This window comes from Papaver somniferum, chromosome 7 (genome assembly GCF_003573695.1).
Source record: "Papaver somniferum cultivar HN1 chromosome 7, ASM357369v1, whole genome shotgun sequence".
NCBI classification, from domain to species: domain Eukaryota; kingdom Viridiplantae; phylum Streptophyta; class Magnoliopsida; order Ranunculales; family Papaveraceae; genus Papaver; species Papaver somniferum.
This window is the reverse complement of record NC_039364.1, coordinates 49,814,616-49,834,631: the sequence shown is the minus strand read 5'-3', so window position 1 is coordinate 49,834,631 and position 20,016 is coordinate 49,814,616. Positions and strand designations below refer to the sequence as shown.

Genomic DNA, 20,016 nt, shown 5'->3' with positions numbered 1-20,016 from the left:
ATATGTCATAAAAAAGCTGGTATGAGTGTTTGTTTCTATCAAATTTGGCTGAAAAATCCGTGAGAAGAAAACAGGGCAGCAGGTACACGGAAGAAGATATCCACGGGATTACAGCGTGGTTAAACGTGTGCTGATCGTGTTTGAATTGAGCTAGGTCTCTGCAGAAGCGTAGATAAGTTAAATGAGGGCTAAAAGTGGAAGAAAATATTCCCGAGAATATTTTTCATCAATGCCGAGTAATGGAGAATTCGATGAAGTTATTGCGTGATATTTTGAGGCTGTTGGGTTATAAATAGTTTCTGGGATAGCAGAGATGGATTACGGAGAGTTTCAGAGGTTTTAGAACACCACAGAGCTTAAACACCAAAGTTGCAGAGCTGCCATTTTCTGCTACTGCATTTCTGAAGAACACGAAGAACGGACCGACCAGGACAGTCGTTTATCAACAGTGATAACGACTCACAACTGAGGGTCGTACATCTGCAGCAGACTTATTTGCTACAGTGACAACGACAGAAAGCTTTTATCGTTTTTTGTAACAGCGCGGTTTGCAACACGTATAACTGTTGCAAATCAGGTTTTTAATAGTTTTTCTCCATTTCATCATTTGTACACCTCCTTTGAGCAATAAAAATGAATCTTGAGCGTGTTTCCAACATGATGATGAGCTAATTCTCCCATAACCAAGGCAATGAGGAAGCTATTTACGCATGAATAATTGGTAACTATTTTATTTTTTCTAATTTATAATTTATAATTCACTCAATCACTGCTTTTGTTGAGTTTTAAATTGTTTGCATAATTTTTGTCATTAGTTGTGATTCAATTAGATAGGTTATGCTTTGTTTAAATAATCTATGCTTAGGGGATACAATTGATTTTTGAGAGTTTGCCTGATTATGTGTGAATTAAGAAAGAAGAGACGTAAAAGATAATTAGAGTTTTGGATTATTTACCATAATTTATTCATGCATAATAGTGGAATCAGTGTCTTGGTTATTTCTCATATCTTGAAATCAATTTTGTGTTAAGTTTTCTTTATTTTAAGTTTTATTAAGTCTAAAATTCATTGCCTTCACAAGTCTTAAAACAACCCTTTTATCACTATCTACAACAACTTTGAAACACACATCAAACATGAGGAACAAAGACAAGAATATATATAGAAAATCTAGGTTAGTGCTTGGTTCAGATGGAAAAAAACCAGAGAAACTTGCCTGAGACGCGATAAACTTAAAACGATGACTTATTACCACATTATGGAAGCTAATAAGATATTAGATCCCGAATGAAATTTGATAGAGAATTATAGTACACTTTAAACATGTCAAAATAAAACGATTAAAATCGAATCGACTAATATGAGGAGTAAAACCAACCCTATAAAACTAAAATTCCCTTGAAAATAAGATTCCAGACAAACTACACCCAACACCAAGAAGATTAAAAATATCCCTGCAAAGAGCTAAAGTAACAAACAACTTGCCTACAAATTGCAAGACAAACTACACCCAATTCCAGGGAGATTAATAAGACTCCTTCAAAGAGAAAAAGTAACAAACATCTTGCCTACAACGAGTAACAAGGGAATCAGATAAAATTGACGGAGAGAAATTTGAAACTGAAACAAAATTCCTGACCTAAAAAGGGTTTCCAAAGACACATCACCAAGTCAAAAAGAAGACGTAGTGATACAAAATACAAAGAACAGACGATTGATTTGAATACAATTGAAGAAATTGGATCGGGATAAAGGTTGATTAGTTGAATACAAATGGGATGGTTACAGAGAAAAAAATAGGATAAAAAGACTCAAAGAAAAATGAATGAAAATCACAAAATTCCTTACCTAATTAAGATAATCTTATCTTATAACAGATAAATCTGAACCAAGCAAAACAAACATTAGATTAATGGCAGCCTTAAAGAATACCCATATTTAGCATATTTAGCTGACAGATTCGAAACAACCAATAACCACCATGATTTAGCAATCCTAATCCCTGCGCAGGTTCGGTAAGCTTTGAGATTAGCCTCTCATGAGGAAGGAAAACTTTGGCTCAAAATTATTCAATCAAATTCTGAAATTCGAAAAAACAAATCAAGAAGATAAGAAGAAGCAGAAGAAAGCTAAAAAAGAGATGAAAAATGAGAAAAACTTAGCGATTCATAGACATGCAAGGATCTGAGGATCAATTTTTGTTGAAAATCGGTGGAACTGATTTAACTCGGATGGTCGCCCGAAAAAAGAACTGATTCATAAACTTGCACCTATTCACTACGTCCCTCAAGAGAGAATTATATTATAAATCCCCTTACAGATATCTTTTACTGGCCTATAAAATGCTCTCTAGTACGTAGTTAAGACTATTGTTATCTGGTATCCAACGGGATGACTAGATTTTCTTTTTGATGGAAACAATACCAAATGGCAAGGAATTTTCCTTTGGTGTGACTTAGGAATGAATAATATAGTTGCAGGAAGTCTCTTATTTATTTTGTTCAACCAAGATTTGCGTAACTTAGATTCAAAGCTAAGTATTTTAGACTAAGTAATTCCCAGAGTTAATGTTCACTTACTTAGCACTTATCTAAATATTTAAGGATTATATTACTACAGATCATTGGACAATGAATTGTTACCATTATATTCAATCCTAAATTCTAAACTCATTCAATGTTTAAGATCTCTACCGGATTTACCACCATATATGGTTTATTGGCATACAACACGCATTTCCCCAAATAAGGTTACTATTAACTTACCTATGTTACATTCTTGTAATGCCAAGATGAAACATACTCGCACATATGTTTACCATCGTGGGTATTAGATATTGTCCCAAAGAACTAGTGTTTCACGTTATTGATTTTCTTGATAACGAAACTCTTGATAAAATATTTTCGTGTGCTCTTTGGTCATCAAGTTTTCAATATGCAGGGGTGATTGGAAGTTGATGTGATCCATCCTATACTTTCACAACCTAACCAACTTACCGAATTTAACTTTAGAAGTAATTTTTAGGAGTAGTTTTGACATCTTAAGTTGACAATTTCAGACTTGATATACCAAATCATGTCAGTTCTACCGAGCAATCCTCTAACAATATTGGTACCTGCTGTAATGAAGAATTGACATTGTGAAATCGGATAAGCTATTAAAAATTTGTTTAGTGAAACGGAGAGTAATAAACGTTATCCATAAATATCCTTAACTTAATGGGTGTGTAGCATCCAACGAATTTTCAATCGAACACCTGCACCGAAAAAAGACTTTAAATTCAAGGTTAATTATATAAAAACTAATTCAAAACAAGTAATTATTGCTCAAGTTAGATATGATCAAAGGGAAAAATATACGAAGATTTTTCTCTAGGGTTTAGCAGGGAAAAAGCAGTTAGAGCCCGCGGCCCGCCCCTCGAATTTTGGGAGTGCGCTTAAATTTTGAAATTTTCACTTCACCCGGGAAATTTGAATAGAAATCTCATCTCTTTCCCGCGATAAATATTTTGGAAAAATAAAAATGAAGAGTTATCTCGGAGCTACCTAAGATGAGAGAGTCACAACTCACAGCTGGAACTCTTGGAAACCCTAATCAATCTCTAATTCTTAAAACAAAATATAAGGGAAAAGATGGAAATCTGACGAAGAAGTACTGCCAATCTGTAAGTATATAAATCCAACTTTGGTTTTGTATTTTCATTCTTTATTTTTGTAATGTTATTTTCTTCATCTCCGTGGTTCTAGTTCTCGAATTGAAATTGGGAAATCGTGGTTTCAGTTTTGGGGTTTTGTTTAATCACTTCATAAACTAACCAAGCTCATAAATCAAGATGGTTGATAATTCACATGTCGATCCCCAATTTGACGATGCATCATCCCTTGACAAGACATTCGATTCTGAGGTATATATAACATTAAATACATATGTTAAATTAAATACGAGAGTTTCCTTGTATTCTCTTGTTTGAAGTCTAAGACATCTTAGTTCTCATTTGTATCTTTTTTCATCTATTGTAGGTTTCAGGTTTCTCTTGCTCGTTCTCATTACCTTCTGGTTTGTATCTAACCTCATAGAGCTTGTTTTTGTTCAACTTCAGCAGTTTTTTCAATAAATAGTGATTGTTTTGTTTTATGTTGATTCATCAGAACCGATTGATGTTGGAAATTGGTTTTCTAGTTATATCTATGAATCTCCTGTAATTGAAACTGGAGAAGAATCAAACTGTCTAATTTCCGGAGAGAATGAAAGTGAGAAAGTCGAATTAGATTCTAAAATGATTGTTAAGAAAGAAGTGGACTTCGGGGAGCTTCAAAATCCTATAGACAAAGATGGTTCTGTTTTTGATGTAGAAAGTGAACTGGAAAAGCAGGCAATAGACAAGGTAATGCTTTGCGCCATAAATTTACACTAGCTTTTAGTAGGCCTTGCAATCAAGGTTAAACACATACAAATTGTTTTAGTAGGACTCTCAATAGGCACAGTGACAGTGATTGTAAAACAAAAGACCTTCGTCAAAAGTTGAAGTTGACATCACAAATTGTTGCTGGTCCAGTGTTAACTGATTTCGTTAACATCTATTTTACCAATCCCCTTGACATGTTTTTCCTCTTTGTATTTACAGGGTAAAAGTGATTTTTTCGTTCCTAAAATAGATGAAAATGAGAGCTTTGACGGTAATGTGGTGGAAGAACAGGGCCATAATCTTGTTCCATTTATAGACGACGTAGATTCTCCACAAAATGTTGATGGGAAATTCTCTTGCTCCTCTGGTTAGTATCAAATTCTACAGAGTGTTTGCAGTTTCTTCATGTAAATTTCTGTTGAAACAATGAAAAATAATCGTAATCTTCATGTTTAGATCTCTCCGAGCCTCCGGATATCAGAAATTGGTTCTCAAGTTATGTATATGAATCTCCTATTCTTGATGCTGGAGAAGAAGTAAACGGTGCTGTTCTTGGAGACAGTCAAGTTGAGAAAGTTGGTTTAGGCAAAGTTTTTAGTAGGGAAAAAGAGGATGAGCATCAGAACCATTCTGCAGGCAATTCTGTTCTTGTTTTTGGTTGTGGAGATAATGAGCATCGAAACTATTCCGCAGTCAAGGTACTACCTTAGGCCTAGATTTTTTCTTCTTTTTTGAACGGTTAATTGCCTTGTTCTACTTTCGCCTTGCAATAAAATAGACTTATCGTTATGATTTGATAGCCTCAATTTGTTCCTTACGCTGCTGAAATTGCAGGACAAAAGTATCAGTTTTATTACTAACACAACTGAAAACAGAAGCTTGACTGATGAAGTAGTGTGTGAACATAATCTTGTTTCGCTAAAGGATGATCCAGCTCCTTTCTTGCGCAATATAAATTATCCTCCAATTTTAGATTCAAGAATTTCCCTAGGAGGTGATTCTATACTGTCAAAGAGAAAGAAAAGCTCAAGTGCATACCGTGAAAAGGAGAACTTACATGAGAGTAACATCTGCAAAGAGAACTTACAAGATTTAAGAAAGAGCAATCTATTTGTTCCAAAGAGACTTTCATGCATCAATAGCAATGAAGAGGAAATAAGAAGTGTTACGCCAAACGGTTTTATTTCTACAAAGAAGAAACACTGTACAGGTAAAATCGGTGGAAATGTTTTAGAAAGTACCCCTAGGAATAATCAGGTTCTTGGTGAAACGCAAACAATAATAGCGAGAAGGCCTTTTTCCGAAAGAACTAACATTTTTTCGAATGAGGCGGCAGCAAAAGAGATTACTGGCAAATGGAAGTGTCCCCAGAAAAGCAAGCCAGATCTTGGACATCCGATGAAGCAGCAACGACTTGAACGATGGATTCATCGAGTATAAGAAACAGAAGCGGTGTGACGTATTCACCCAACGTTTTATCATTGTATTTTCTTGCAATTGCTTATGCTGCTTTAAAATCTTGGCAGTGCATGCATCGTCCCTTGTGTTACATGGACATGATGGTGAAATAAGTTCCTCAGTGCCTGAAGTACAGCTGTTCATTTGGTATCCTTTTAATACCGTCGTTTCCTCTTCAGGCGGCCTTTTGACGCTTAACGAAGCAAATTTTCAAGGTTGCAAAGTGCCATTTGAAGCGACAAAATTTAGAAATTAAAAAAAGAAGGAACAAAAACTACAACTGTTTGACGCTTAACGAAGCACATTTTCAAGGTTACAATTGCATGCACCTGCCGGGAATCGAAACCGGGTCTGTACCGTGGCAGAGTACTATTCTACCACTAGACCACTGGTGCTTAATGTTATGCTAGTGACTGCCTATTGAAGCTGTCGGGTTAATAACTTGGATTGGACACCACCCGTTCAGGTTAATAATTGTGCACCAGAACTTCTCAGAGCTGATACAGTATATATGGGAAAATGCCGAAGCTGCTAGCCATCCCCACTTTCATCTCCGTAAATTTAATTCTCACCCTACCCCACTTGGGAAAAACAGGGAGTCCGCTTTAAAAGTGAGCCAATAAATCGTTGACACATAGGGGTGTAAATTTTTTGGGTATAAATGTGGGGGATTTCACGTCCCCCAGTCTTACACCAAAATGACGACAGAAGGTATATATGGATTAATGTCTGAGTCCATTACTTTAACTAGATTCCGTTAAGTAAAAGTAACCATCACCTATCATTTCTGTTTCTACAAATTCTAACATTTTACTTGAACAAACTGAATACACAGTTAGAGAGAATACAAAATTTGGCAAAGGTGTCATGCAAATGGCAAACACTCATTCAACCATACATTGCCTGGACTGGAATGTCTGACTTGAAAGAAGACGAACGAGGAGCTTCTCAAGCCTGGTTGAACCAGGACCAGGCCTCACAATATCTACACTTCCCTTGACCATACATGGATCGTTGTAACTATGGTAATCCCCCAAACACCACCCACCAGGTAAAATCCTGCCTGGCCGACGCTTTAATACCTCTTGATCGATGTGGTCGAGAACTGACTCATCTAAGATGAATCCTGTACCAAATACGGCACCACTGTCAATCATCTCGTCCAACTCATTAGCATTATTACTACCATTCAGTGATGAATGCCATTGCCATCGCAAGTTGTGGTTGACAATAGTCTTACTGAACTCCCGAGAATTACATGCAACAGTTTGGAAATAATTAACTTGTGAAGAAGGTGTGTTAGACAAGTACATCAGAACAGTTCTTGGTAAATTTTCAGAACCCACGATGCAATGTTCAACAAGTTTACGACTTAAAATAGTAGAAGCTGAACCTGCAGAAAAGAATATAAAAATGTGGATGAGTCAGAAATGCGGCCTTCATTAATAAAATTATTCACCCACTGAATCATTGGATATAGTAGTCATCTGAGTCATGTCAATAGATATCTGTTTTGCTATCTAATACATCTACAGATGAATCTGTTTCCAAAGACAGCAATCCCCTTCCTCAAGGACCTCAATGAAGAGAACCAGCAGGAAGTATATCCACGAATTTACAAAACTTCTTGCTGGGAGATTATGGAAAACGGAAAAGATTTTTTTAAAGTACGGCGAAGCAGGTTGGAAGAATGGCACAGGAAGGGTTTTGTGGTTAGTCAGTTAGATTCAGTATATGCTCAGAGGTTTTAACCTCTGAAATATCAATTTTAACAAAATCTGTGCTTTAATGTAACTCAATACAAATGAATACAGTTGCTAATGTGAGAGATGTTCTTAGTCTGCTAAAGATCATGTGTCATATTCATAATCTAACTCAGCTAGATACAACAAACATCAGCCTGAAGGTCTTACAATCAGATGCAACATAACCCTGTTGCTGCTAACTCATGCTAAATTGCTAATACAGGAAGTATATACGTTCTAAAAGAGAAGCAGAAAAACACAAGGTGTCTTGACATCATTGCTCCCTTTATATTCACCTTGATCTATACCCCCGCACCACAAGGGATAACCACACGTCAAGTTTATGGTATAGGGACCAAAGAGTTGAATGTCATCTTATCGGCACCACCTTTTAGCTTATTTATGACACTGATAGCTGGAATATAGGTCGGCGGCAGTTTTCCTCGACATATGCTAGTTAACTTCTGAATCAAAGTTGGACTCCAATAAAGATATGTACCCTTCATTTCAAAGGTATCAACAAGGTGGCATAAGAAGAAAGCATAAACAAATATCTTAGATTAGACTAGACAAGATGATTCTCTCAACGTGGATCAGGGGATGTATCACCTTGGTTAGCTTAATTTGTGCCTAGTGTTCAGTAAGTGTAATGATTGGAGTTACCTGATAGATAATACCATCAGCAACACTTTTCCTAATTTCCTTAGTTTATTTAACACCACTCTCTCAATGTTCCTTGAGCAACATCGCTCATTCGTGCATATACAATTCGGCAAAAGGATCTTAAGAATCGGAACATTTTACCAGTGAATAAAAGATAAGTAAGTGACATAAAATTTCCTAACCTGTGAACAACCTGTACGCCTTAGGCAGCTCCCTCTTCTGTGTAGCATAGAAAATGTCACTATTCTCAGTAAGAAAGAGACCCTGGTCAACAACAATCTTTTTAATTCTCCTAGCTCTGCAATTACCAACCAAAAACATTGTTAAGATACTTCATACCCGTTGTGAGAGTCACTCAATCAGTGTACATTTAATTGTCAAAAGTCTTACTCTTTCCAACCAATGTAGCTGCTATGATTCAGAAAATTCAGATCTTTGGGTACGAAAGACAAGATATGTAGAAGATCTGTTTGGTGCAGATTATTAGTTACAACCCATACTACTCATTAACGAGAATGATAACAAAAATAAACAATAAATAGGGTTTGAGAGAATACATACTAACCGTCTTGGGAAATAAGTGGATAATCAGAAGACGAAAGATTGATAAACCAATCCCAATTGGAAGAAAATCTTAGAAGTAGAGAAGCAGTATGAAGTACGGAAGAAACTGAAGAGGACCCCTTAGGGTTAGAAAAATCAGGATTGCCAACAACATTAACGTTTTGAAGCGAATTAAAAATAGGGTTTGATTGGACAAAGTTAACAAATTCTTCCCGTTGAGATTGAGGAGCAGTAAGATCAAGATGAAGTAGATATTGATTCTTTGGGTGATAAATTGATTTAAGAAGTCTAAAGATTCTATCATTTTCACCATTTGATCCAGTTATTACATATGCAATTGAAGGTAGTGGTGGTGCATTTGGTTTTAATTTAGAAACAAGTGATTGAATCTGAATCTGGGTTTTTTGTTTTCTGTTGAGGATAGAAAAAGATGAAGATGATGAAGGAGAAGAGGAATACGAAAGAATGAAAATTAGAGATACTGATATGATGGATAGTAAGCAGTAAAGGCTCCTTCTTTTGCTGCTTTCATGCTTGGTGGTGGTGGTGGTGGGAGTATTTGCAACTTCATTCCCCATTTGCTGCATTTTGCTTTTGTTTTTCTGTTTTCTGTTTTCCTGGGGTTTTTGTAATAATGTGCAGTTGGAATTGGTAGAAAATGAAGGTCATATGTTAATGTCATCCACTTTTTTTTTTTTTTTTTTGGGTTGTTTAATGGTAATGTTTGGAAATGCACATCGTCGAGGTAAAAATGCATTAGGAACGTGGCGGTAGTTGTTGTCTCTTTAGCCGAGTCGCAAACTTATGAACTTCTTGGTTACCAGTAGGAGTAACACCCATAATATGCTTGCTTAGCACAAATCCCTTCAGCTTTGAGCACTCGTGTGTGGAGTCTGTGGACTGTGAAGTATTGAGTCTATTATTGACTGGTAGTTACACGACCAAGGAGCTTTAGTTATCCATTCTCATGGCCAAAATTTATAAAGCATGATCATGTCTTGACAGTGCCGTGCAGGGGCATAAATCCAGAGCAGGAATTATAAGCATTGAGTCATTGACTATTACATTGTTTCTCAGATTAGAAAGCATATTTTAATCCTCAACTTTATGAAAAGTGTCAAACTATCTAATCACGCTGTTGGGAATGAGTCTAATATGACCACACTCTCTAATCGAATGCTGTTACAAGGGTTGATGATTCCATTGGAGGGACTTGCCCATGATAATAATGTCCACCAAATTGGATAGGCGGCGTCCTAGTGCCATGTTAAAGGCCTACATTACCTTTCTATCTTTAAAAGGACTAAATTATCCTCAAATCATCCATTGAAAGGACTAAATCACCCTATAGTGAATTTAAACCTAATCAATAGAAAAATCTAAAAATCAAAATAAGGATTTTCTCTTCTCCTTCAATCTTAACCGTTCTTCTCCATATATTTTCCTTTTCAAACCCTTAAATCACTGGATAGATTAACCAACACGATTTATGTAAGATAGGAGCTGTTTTTTTGTGTACGAATTAGGTTAGATGCATTTATCCCTATAATAGGATTCCTCTGATTAGGCATTTATATTTCTCAGCCTTTTGGCTGACATCAAGTGTAGTATTTGTTCTTATCAGTTATCTAATATGTGGCTCATATTATGTTAAAATTAATTTTTTCATGTGAGAGCTCCCACGAAGGTAGCTTGCTGTTAGGTTCTAATGTGTTGGCTTTGTGTTGCATTAACACACATAAACAAACAAACAAATAAAAAATAAAAAGCAAGAATTAACATATGAGTCGAAAATGACAACACTTTACCCTTGGAGAATTTTATCCTTGTAAATCGACTTTCAAAATTAATAAAGCTCATAAACTTCAACATGATGCCAGAACAAGTTATTATGACCACACTTACAATTTGTCACCTAATAACGGAGCCACCTTTGGACTAGGGATGACAACTCGAAATAAAAAATGTTGTTATACTATGACAATAAAGTAATATTTGTCCTCCCTAATTTTCCATTAAATTGTAGATAAATTTTGGCAAATATGGAAAATCGGCCAAACTGATTCTTTACTTCTTCAACAAATTGAAATTGAGGTTGAAAACGCGGGGGTATAACAACCACACCCAATATTTCGTTCGACAATCTGTATGGACTAAACTCCACTTTAATTCCGAGAGTACCAACTTAAAAGTGAGACTCAATCAAGAAAGATATCAAAGAGCTTTATCTCTTTCTCAATACAATCAGTAAATCAACTAGATAGAAATCCGTGAGACTGATTGATATGAGAATAACTTGGACGGTACCAAAGACCAACGCCCAAGTGTCAATCAAGTTTTATCCAACAAACAAGGTCGGATTTATCAGCTAATTGAACTACGGATAACCTTTTTATATAAACAAATATAATGCGGAAAATAAATAACACAAACACCAAAAATTTTGTTAACGAGGAAACTGCAAATGCAAAACAACCCCGGGACCTGGTCCAGATTTGAACACGACACTGTATTAAGCCACTACAGACTCTAGCCTACTACAAGTTAACTTCGGACTGGAATGTAGTTGAGCCCTAACTAAGTCTCACACCGATTAAAGGTACAATCGCGTTCCTTACACCTCTTGAATTCCAGCAGGACTCTGCGCACGTGATTCCCTTAGCTGATCTAACCCACAACTAAGAGTTGCTACGACCCAAAGTTGAAGACTTATAAACAAATTTGTCTCCCACAGATATGTCTATTCTGGTTTTGTTTCCGTCTTTCGATAAATGAAGGTGAATAGAAAACTCAACTAATTATCCGGTCTTATACTCCCGAAGAGCATCCTAGAAATATTAATCACCTCACAATAACCTAACTGATTAACAGAAAAAGTTATTGCGGAATCACAAGAGTCTAAGATGAAGAACTATTGTGATTACTTTTTATATCTTACCTATCGGAGATGATTCTCGAGTAAATCTTAGAGAAGATAAAACTCAATACGATAGAACAAGTAAGATCAGAATATGCAACTACAGAGAAAATAGTTGGATCTTGCTTCACGAATCCCAAGTGAAGTCTTCAAGTCGTTAACCTAATAATGGTTTTGGAAACCTAGGTTAAAGGAGAATCGACTCTAGTTTACAACTAGGACACACGAGCGTGCCGGGATTAGGTTTCCCAGCTGTTAGAGTTCTCCCTTATATAGTCTTTCAAATCAGGGTTGCTTACAATCAAAGCTAAAAAGGCTTAATAACAAAGCAATTGATATTCACTGTTAGATGGACTCCTGATTTAAGATTCAAGCTAAGTCTGCTTAGAAACTAAGCAATCAATCTCCATTGTTAGATGGAATTAGCTTGATACACACAAATGAAATATACTTATATTTAGATATGGATGAACCGTACCCAAACGTGTATACCTTGTTGGTGATCGCTGTCGTAGGCGTAAAAAATAATTACACTTTCTTACTACTCAAAATATATAATGAAGCAAGGGCAAGAAAGGATCGTTCCCACAGAGAGGTCTTAGGTTGTCAATATGTTTCGGTTTCTTATGGTAACATTTGGGGGGTTTTCTGATTTTTATAACTAAACAAAACTAAAAGCAAACAAAGCAATAAAGCAAGCAATTCAGAAATATGTGAAAGTATTGGTCAAGGATTTCGTTTTCATTCACTAACATGTTCTTGTCTTAATAACTAGAATTGATATTTAATCTCTCATTATCAAAAGCCCTAAGATACCTAGTCGAAAGAATATCTCGCAATTTCCCCTTATCATAACACATACATGTAAAACGATGCAAGTATGAATTCTACCAAAAGAATAACCTAACGCCTTGCGCTAATCAAGTTCAATTACCATGGAGCATTAAGATTCATGAAATTAGACTAATCAATGCAATTGAAATACATTTCATATACAATTCGAACAAAGGTCATGGTTCTCATATGATTACAAGGATATATCACTATAAACTATAACCATATTTATGCTACTTGTGCCTAAGGATATCGCTCGATGATAAACCCTAAACTAGCAATAGATGAGATTACAAGTTCTACCAATTTGCAACTTGACAAAACAAACAATCCATCATGTTGTAATACGTCAATCATACAACTATATTCTCAGAAAATCATGAACGATAAATATGAGACAAAACTAGTATATTGAACAAGAAACATGCTTTGTAAAATCCAACTAACCCATAACCAATAATAAGATTAACTACTCATGTTAATGGAGTTCATAACAAGAATATAGAGAAATGTTTTCATGTTGTAAACCCTGGAACAAAAGTAGTAATATCCCTAATGGAGATATCTAGGTTTAGAGAAAGACTTTTCTATTTATATGCTTCTCCAATTCCCAAAAGGATACTCTTTTCTCAAAACTCATCTCCAATTGGTCCACCAAGCCCATGTGTGAAAACGTCTCTTCTGGAAAATATGGGTCCAAAAGTGGGTCGACGGATTGCCGACGTCATGGCCGGAATCCGGTCGCCGTCGTCGGGAACCGGTCACCTGAAAACTATCTCGACCATCTGAGATATCTGAAACCGTCAGCAGGAAAACATGTACTTCCTAGCAACTCATCTCTGCTTCTCTATAGTTCATACATTCACAAAAACCACCTAACCCAAATTCTTATTTCTTGCGAAAACATGCCCAAAAACGTGACTCATAGCTCATATGTCCCGCGGCCAACTATTGTATCCAACACGTTCTTCCTTTATGATTGACTGAAACATTACGAACCCCACTTTCGGTTCAGAAATCCGATGATCAGAACTGGTACCACCATCTCGCCATTCTCGCTGCGTTTCTGCACAGTTTCTGCAGTTCTGGAACATAACCAATTCAACACACAGCTTCATTCATCACTACCTCAAAACTCACTGCAAACAGCACATGTCCCTGCAGTGTATACTCATTTGTGCCTTCATTCGACGATTTAATTCATTCATTCTTCCAACGGATTAAAATTTCAGTTCCAGACACAACAATTGTGGCATCACTTTTAGCACATTGCACCACTTGATTCACTGCCTCCATTCCTGCAACCTAAACATACATTCTACTGCTTCAGTTCAGCCATTCCATTCTCATCCTCAAACTCTGTTGATGCAGCTGCAACAATCATACCATCCATCACCTGCATCTGACTTGCAAACCTTCACTTCAGTTCAGGCAACAATACACATCAACCAACTTGAACCATTCTCTACAGCTGCACAGCTACTCCAATATCTTAGCTCAAAGCCTAACCCTATTCCATTGCTATCTCTAGTTCCTTGTAATCCATAGACAATACAGTGCAATCACCGCATCCAATACTAGTCTCAGTTGTAGCACATCCATTCCCGCAACAGACTTCTTCAGGTCTATTTCCTCATCAGTACAAATCCACAGCTCAAACTGCGACCGCATTCATTTAAGATCACCAGTGCAGCACCCAACTGAGCTGTAAGCTCTAGCATTTCCACTTCAGGCAGCAACATGCCATTGTCTCACAAACCAGCTGAACTTCCCTTTACTTTATTACAGCTTCAATATCGTTTCCTCCATATTGTAATCATTCTCACTGGCAAACACCATACAGACAACACCTCCAAATTCAGATTCGAGCAATTTCAATTCACCATCAACATTTCCTTGAGTCTTGCACTGCACCATCCATCACCATCTGCATCTTCTTCTACATACCAACACCCTGAATCCATCTCAGATCCATCCATGTTTAACCCTTGTTTCTCACCTCTGTGACATCAAACTCCATCATCAATTTCTGCTCAAATTCATCACAAAACCAAAACTGTTTTCATCGATCTACAATTTCAACCACCAACAATCCCTTAATTCGTAACCAACTCATTATTCTCTTCAATTGAAGAACCCAATCTTCATTTCATCTCAGGAACTTCATTTCTCAATTTCAGTTTCAAACACCCATCTTCATCTGTTCTTCACAGTATCAATGTCCATCGATCTAACAACATCATCTCATAATTTCTTCATCATCTCTCAATTTCTCTATCAGCTTCTCGATTGCAATCTTTAGCAGCAACTGCTGCTTTTCTTCTCAATTTCAGGTCTGCTAATGATTTGGGGGAAAGAAGAAAAAATGATTTCTCAAAGTTAGGTTTAGGGTATAATAGTTGGGTCCGGACCTGGGCGTTAATATGGGCCTCCCATTGACACCCCCATCTAGCTACATAGATGCCATGAGTATCTAACCGGGTGTCTTTAACACTTAAATGGGTTTCCCCTTATCCTTAGCCGAGCTGTCTTTAATTACTCTCCAAAAGAGAGTCGCCCCATAACCTTGACTCGACTCCCAATATTGTTGGCGTGTGAAATGATCATTTTGCGCTTATTTCTCAATTTAAGATGATTTCTTCTTCTTTTCCTCCGTATGACTCCAGAGTACCTAATAACTCAAAAACAAACGTAAAATACACAATTCACAAGAAAACATAGCAAAGAAAGCATAAATACTAGATATAAAATTAGGTGTTCTAGACACCTATCAGTTGGCTCAATAATAGTTAACCGAAGTTAGCCATATTAACACTTATAACTTAGACATATTCATCTAATACTTCTAGATCAAATATGATGATCAATCAATCATGATAGATAATCAACATAAATCTTAATGCGTTTCAAAAAAGTTGTTTAAATGTTCACCATCTCATAGAAATATATATATGAACCATTTGAAACAAAATCAGGTTGGTTTGTAATTGTACAAAGTACTTATACAAGAACCAATTCATGAACATAATGCCACGGTTTGTAAAACTAGTTCACATACCTTATTACATTAAAGTTACATGGACTTTAGTCCGCAAACTGAGTTCATAAACGAACCTGAGTTCATGAGTATGAAAATCTATACTTCCCGATTTTAGAACCTAACCACTGTGTTCGCAAACTGAGTACGCGAACAACAGTTCCGGACTTTGGCTTTGTCCAGCCGTTCGCAAACAAGGTACGCGAACAACAGTTTCGGACTTGGCCTTGTCTAGCCGTTCGCAAACAAGGTATGAGAACAACAGCTCCGAACTTTTTCACAGGTAAACCCGTTCGCAAACAAGAGTTCCGGACCTGAACTAGAACTTTATAATGCACATACAAAGTAAATATACTGTGATATATCCAGGCATTGGTAGTCATTCTAAACTCTCATTTAATCATTGAAACATTCTTAGAAGATGACAATGGTAATCTTACACATACCACTAGCTTCAAGCAATTTTCAAGTGATTAATCGATCAATACGAAACTTCCCAAGTTAACATCAAATGACTGTCTCACACAAATCATGTAAGATGTTCAAGGTAATTTTCACATGATCATCTTTGAATTAATATTTGGTTTTAAACAAATTAATTGTCTCCAACTAAACTCGTCAAGTATACGATGAACTTAGCTAAAGCTAAAAGCTACAAACACATATTTCGAGAAATAAATAAATGAGATAAACTCGGCTCGAAATATCAAATGTGTATAATGTAAAAGTCTATATATCTATACGACTCGGTCTCTTTAGAAGATAGAATAGAACAGATTTCCGAGTGATACATAAGTTTTAGACTCCACATACCTTTTGTTGATGAAGTTCCTCCAAGATCTTCAGTAGATCTTCTTCTTCAATTGGTGAACGTTGTGAAACCTAAAGCTCAATGACACACTTCTATCCTAATATGAGACATATCTATAAGTAGACTAGAAATCAAGTATATAGTTTTGATCAACTAAACTTGACAAATAAGCTTGAGATAGCAACGCTTGCGAGTTCGACCGAGCAGTGCTATAATAGAGGTTAGTTTTAACCAAAAATAATACTAAATCTTATATAATTATGGTAATATTTACTTATCCAAATGCTTAAATTGTAATAGTTAGTTTCTAAACTGATTTAATAGTTTAGGATTTTTCCAAATAGGGATTTTTTCTTTAACAATAATGTTGATCCTAATTTAATTGAAAATTTTTACAATTTGCATGACACCTTTGATAGAAAAAAACGGTAGAGAAAAAATTGTGACCCAAGGCCGCCATTTAGTGGTGTTAGTTTCCACCTCATATAATTGTCCTCCTACCTAAGATTTCCTGGTTCCGTCACTGTTATCAAAGATTACTGAAAAAGCGGGGGTATCACAACCACACCCAATAACTCGTTCGGCAATCTGTATGGACTAAACTCCAATATAATTCTGAGAGCACCAACTTAAAAGTGAGACTTAATCAAGAAATATATCAAAGAGCTTTATCTATTTTTCTCAATACAATCAACAAGTCGAACATATAGAAATTCGTGAGCCTGATTGATATGAGAAATAACATGGATGGTACCAAAGACCAATGCCCAAGTGTCAATCAAGTAATATCCAACAATCAAGGTCGGATTAATCAACATTGAACTACGCAGAACCTGTGATATTTCAGTTATATAAACAAATATAATGCGGAAAAGAAATAACACAGACATCAGAAATTTTTTCAACGAGAAAACCGCAAATGCAGAAAAACCCCGAGACCTAGTCCAGCTTTGAACACCACACTGTATATTAAGCCGCTACAGACACTAGCCTTCTACCAATGAACTTCAGACTGGAATGTAGTTGTGCCCTAATCAATCTCACATTGATCAAGGTACAGTTGCGCTCCTTACGTCTCTGAACCCCAACAGGATTCTACACACTTGATTCCCTTAGCTGATCTCACCCACAACCAAGAGTTGCTACGACCCAAAGTCGAAGACTTGATAAACAAATCTGTCTCACACAGAAAAGTCTATTGGAATAGATATATCTGTCTCCCACAGAAATACCTATGACTTTTGTTCCGTCTTTTGATAAATCAAGGTGCACATGAACCAATTGATAAGCCAGACTTATATTCCCGAAGAACAACCTAGTATTATCAATCACCTCACAATAATCTTAATCGTATGGAAGCGAAACAAGATATTGTGGAATCACAAACGATGAGACGAAGATGTTTGTGACTACTTTTAATCTTACCTATCGGAGATAAATCTCAAACAAATATTAGCAAAGATAATACTCAATCACGATAGTAAAAGTAAGATCAGAACACGCAACTACAGAGAAAATAGTTGGGTCTGGCTTCACAATACCGATGAATTCTTCAAGTCGTTAACCTACAGGGTTTCATGAAAAACCTAAGGTTAAAGGAGAATCGACTCTAGTCACAACTAGTATCACACAGGAGGTGTGGGGATTAGGTTTCCTAGTTGCTAGATTTCTCCCTTATATAGTTTTCAAACTAGGGTTTGCAATCAATGTTACCTTGGTAACAAAGCATTCAATATTCTCCATTAGATGAAAACTTGATTAAATTCAAGCTAATATCTTTTAACCGTTTGATCGAACTTAGCTTGTTACACACAAATGAAATATACATTCATTTAGGTTTGAGTAACCGTACCTAAACGTGTACACTAGGTTGGCTCAACAGTAGTTAACCAAAGTTAGCTATATGAACAGTCTCATATCAAACTTATTCATCATAACCACAACTAGTTCAAATGACTCAAATGAAACTAGTTATAGAGTTGTTCAATTTCTATATTCTCACAGAAGTATACAAGAACACAATTGAAGCAAAATCGGTTTGATTCACTCGAATAGATTCATAAACATTATAGCCACGGTTTGCGTAGAATGCATTCCTTATTATTTAAATGTATTTGAAAAGTGGGGGTCTAACAACCTCACCCAATAATTCGCTTAGCAATCTGTACAGACTAACTCCAATATACTTTTAAGAGAATCAACTAGACAGTCAGACTCAATCTTAATAAAAAGTATATCAAGGAGTTGTATCTTAATTTCTCGATTCAATACTTACTCAAGCAAATAGAAATCTGCGAGTCTAATTGAATACAAGAGAAATTAACTTGAACGGTACCAAAGACCAATGTTCAAGTATCAATTAATTTCAATCAACAACCAAAGGTTGGATTTACCAATTGATCGGTTCAACGCACAACCTGTGATATTTAAATTATATAACAAAATATAATGCGGAAAAGAAATAACACAGACACCAGAAGTTTTGTTAACGAGGAAACCGCAAATGCAAAAAAACCCCTGGGGCCTAGTCCAGATTGAACACACATTGTATTAAGCCGCTACAGACACTAGCCTACTACAAACTAACTTCGACCTGGACTGTAGTTGAACCCCAATCAATCTCACATTGATCCAAGGTACAGTTGTGCTCCTTACGTCTCTGTTCCCAGCAGGATACTACACACTTGATTCCCTTAGCTGATCTCACCCACAATTAAGAGTTGCTACGACCCAAAGTCGAAGACTTTAATAAAAAAATCTGTATCACACAAAAAAGTCTACAAGAATAGATAAATATGTCTCCCACAGAAATACCTACAAGTTTTGTTCCGTCTTTCGATAAATCGAGGTGAACAGGAACCAATCGATAACCCAGACTTATATTCCCGAAGAACAACCTAGAATTATCAATCACCTCACAATAATATTAATCGACTAGCGAAACAAGATATTGCGGAATCACAAACGATGAGACGAAGATGTTTGTGACTTCTTTTCTATCTTGCCTATCGGAAAAATTAATATCGAGCCAATTTTCAATTGTACTCAATACGATAGAAACAACAAGATCAGATCACGCAACTACAGAGAAAAAAGTTGGGTCTGGCTTCACAATCCCAATGAAGTCTTCAAGTCGTTAACCTACAGGGTCTCGATATAAACCTAAGGTTAAATGAGAATCGACTCTAGCTTATACAACTATTATCACACATGAGGTGCGGGGATTAGGTTTCTCAGTTGCTAGAGTTCTCCTTTATGTAGTATTCAAATCAGGGTTTGCAATCGATGCTACCTTGGTAACAAAGCATTCAATATTCACCGTTAGATGAAAACCTGAATAGATTCAATCTAATATCTTTCAACCGTTAGATCGAATCTTAGCTTGTTGTACACAAATGAAATGCACGTTCATTTAGGTTTGTGTAACCTTACTTAAACGTTTACACCTAGTTGGTTCAACATTAGTTAACCAAATGCCATATGAGAACTTTCATCTCAACTGTATTCATCATCACCATAACTAGTTCAAATGACTCAAAAGAACTAGTTAGAGAGTTGTTCAATTGCTTAGATCTTATAGA

General features: G+C 36.2%; 2 protein-coding genes and 1 pseudogene across 2 annotated transcripts; 2 read left to right on the top strand and 1 right to left on the bottom strand.

Annotated features, from left to right (window-relative positions):
• Positions 1–3,559: 3,559 nt before the first annotated feature.
• On the top strand, positions 3,560–6,535 carry LOC113292649. The gene is made up of 7 exons (XM_026541532.1): positions 3,560–3,665; positions 3,834–3,905; positions 4,021–4,057; positions 4,150–4,385; positions 4,626–4,773; positions 4,863–5,104; positions 5,241–6,535. The coding sequence occupies exons 2-7, from the start codon at positions 3,834–3,836 to the stop codon at positions 5,844–5,846; spliced, it is 1,341 nt and encodes a 446-aa protein (XP_026397317.1). The 5' UTR covers positions 3,560–3,665; the 3' UTR covers positions 5,847–6,535.
• A 63-nt stretch (positions 6,536–6,598) lies between these two features.
• LOC113297252 (beta-glucuronosyltransferase GlcAT14A-like) lies at positions 6,599–9,472 on the bottom strand. The gene is made up of 4 exons (XM_026545681.1): positions 8,838–9,472; positions 8,663–8,738; positions 8,455–8,570; positions 6,599–7,257 (listed from the first exon to the last, which is right to left on the bottom strand). Exons 1-4 carry the CDS (start codon positions 9,421–9,423, stop codon positions 6,749–6,751), a joined length of 1,287 nt encoding a protein of 428 aa, XP_026401466.1. The 5' UTR covers positions 9,424–9,472; the 3' UTR covers positions 6,599–6,748.
• Positions 9,473–10,411: 939 nt separating this feature from the next.
• Positions 10,412–10,592, top strand: LOC113300949 (annotated as a pseudogene).
• Positions 10,593–20,016: the final 9,424 nt, after the last annotated feature.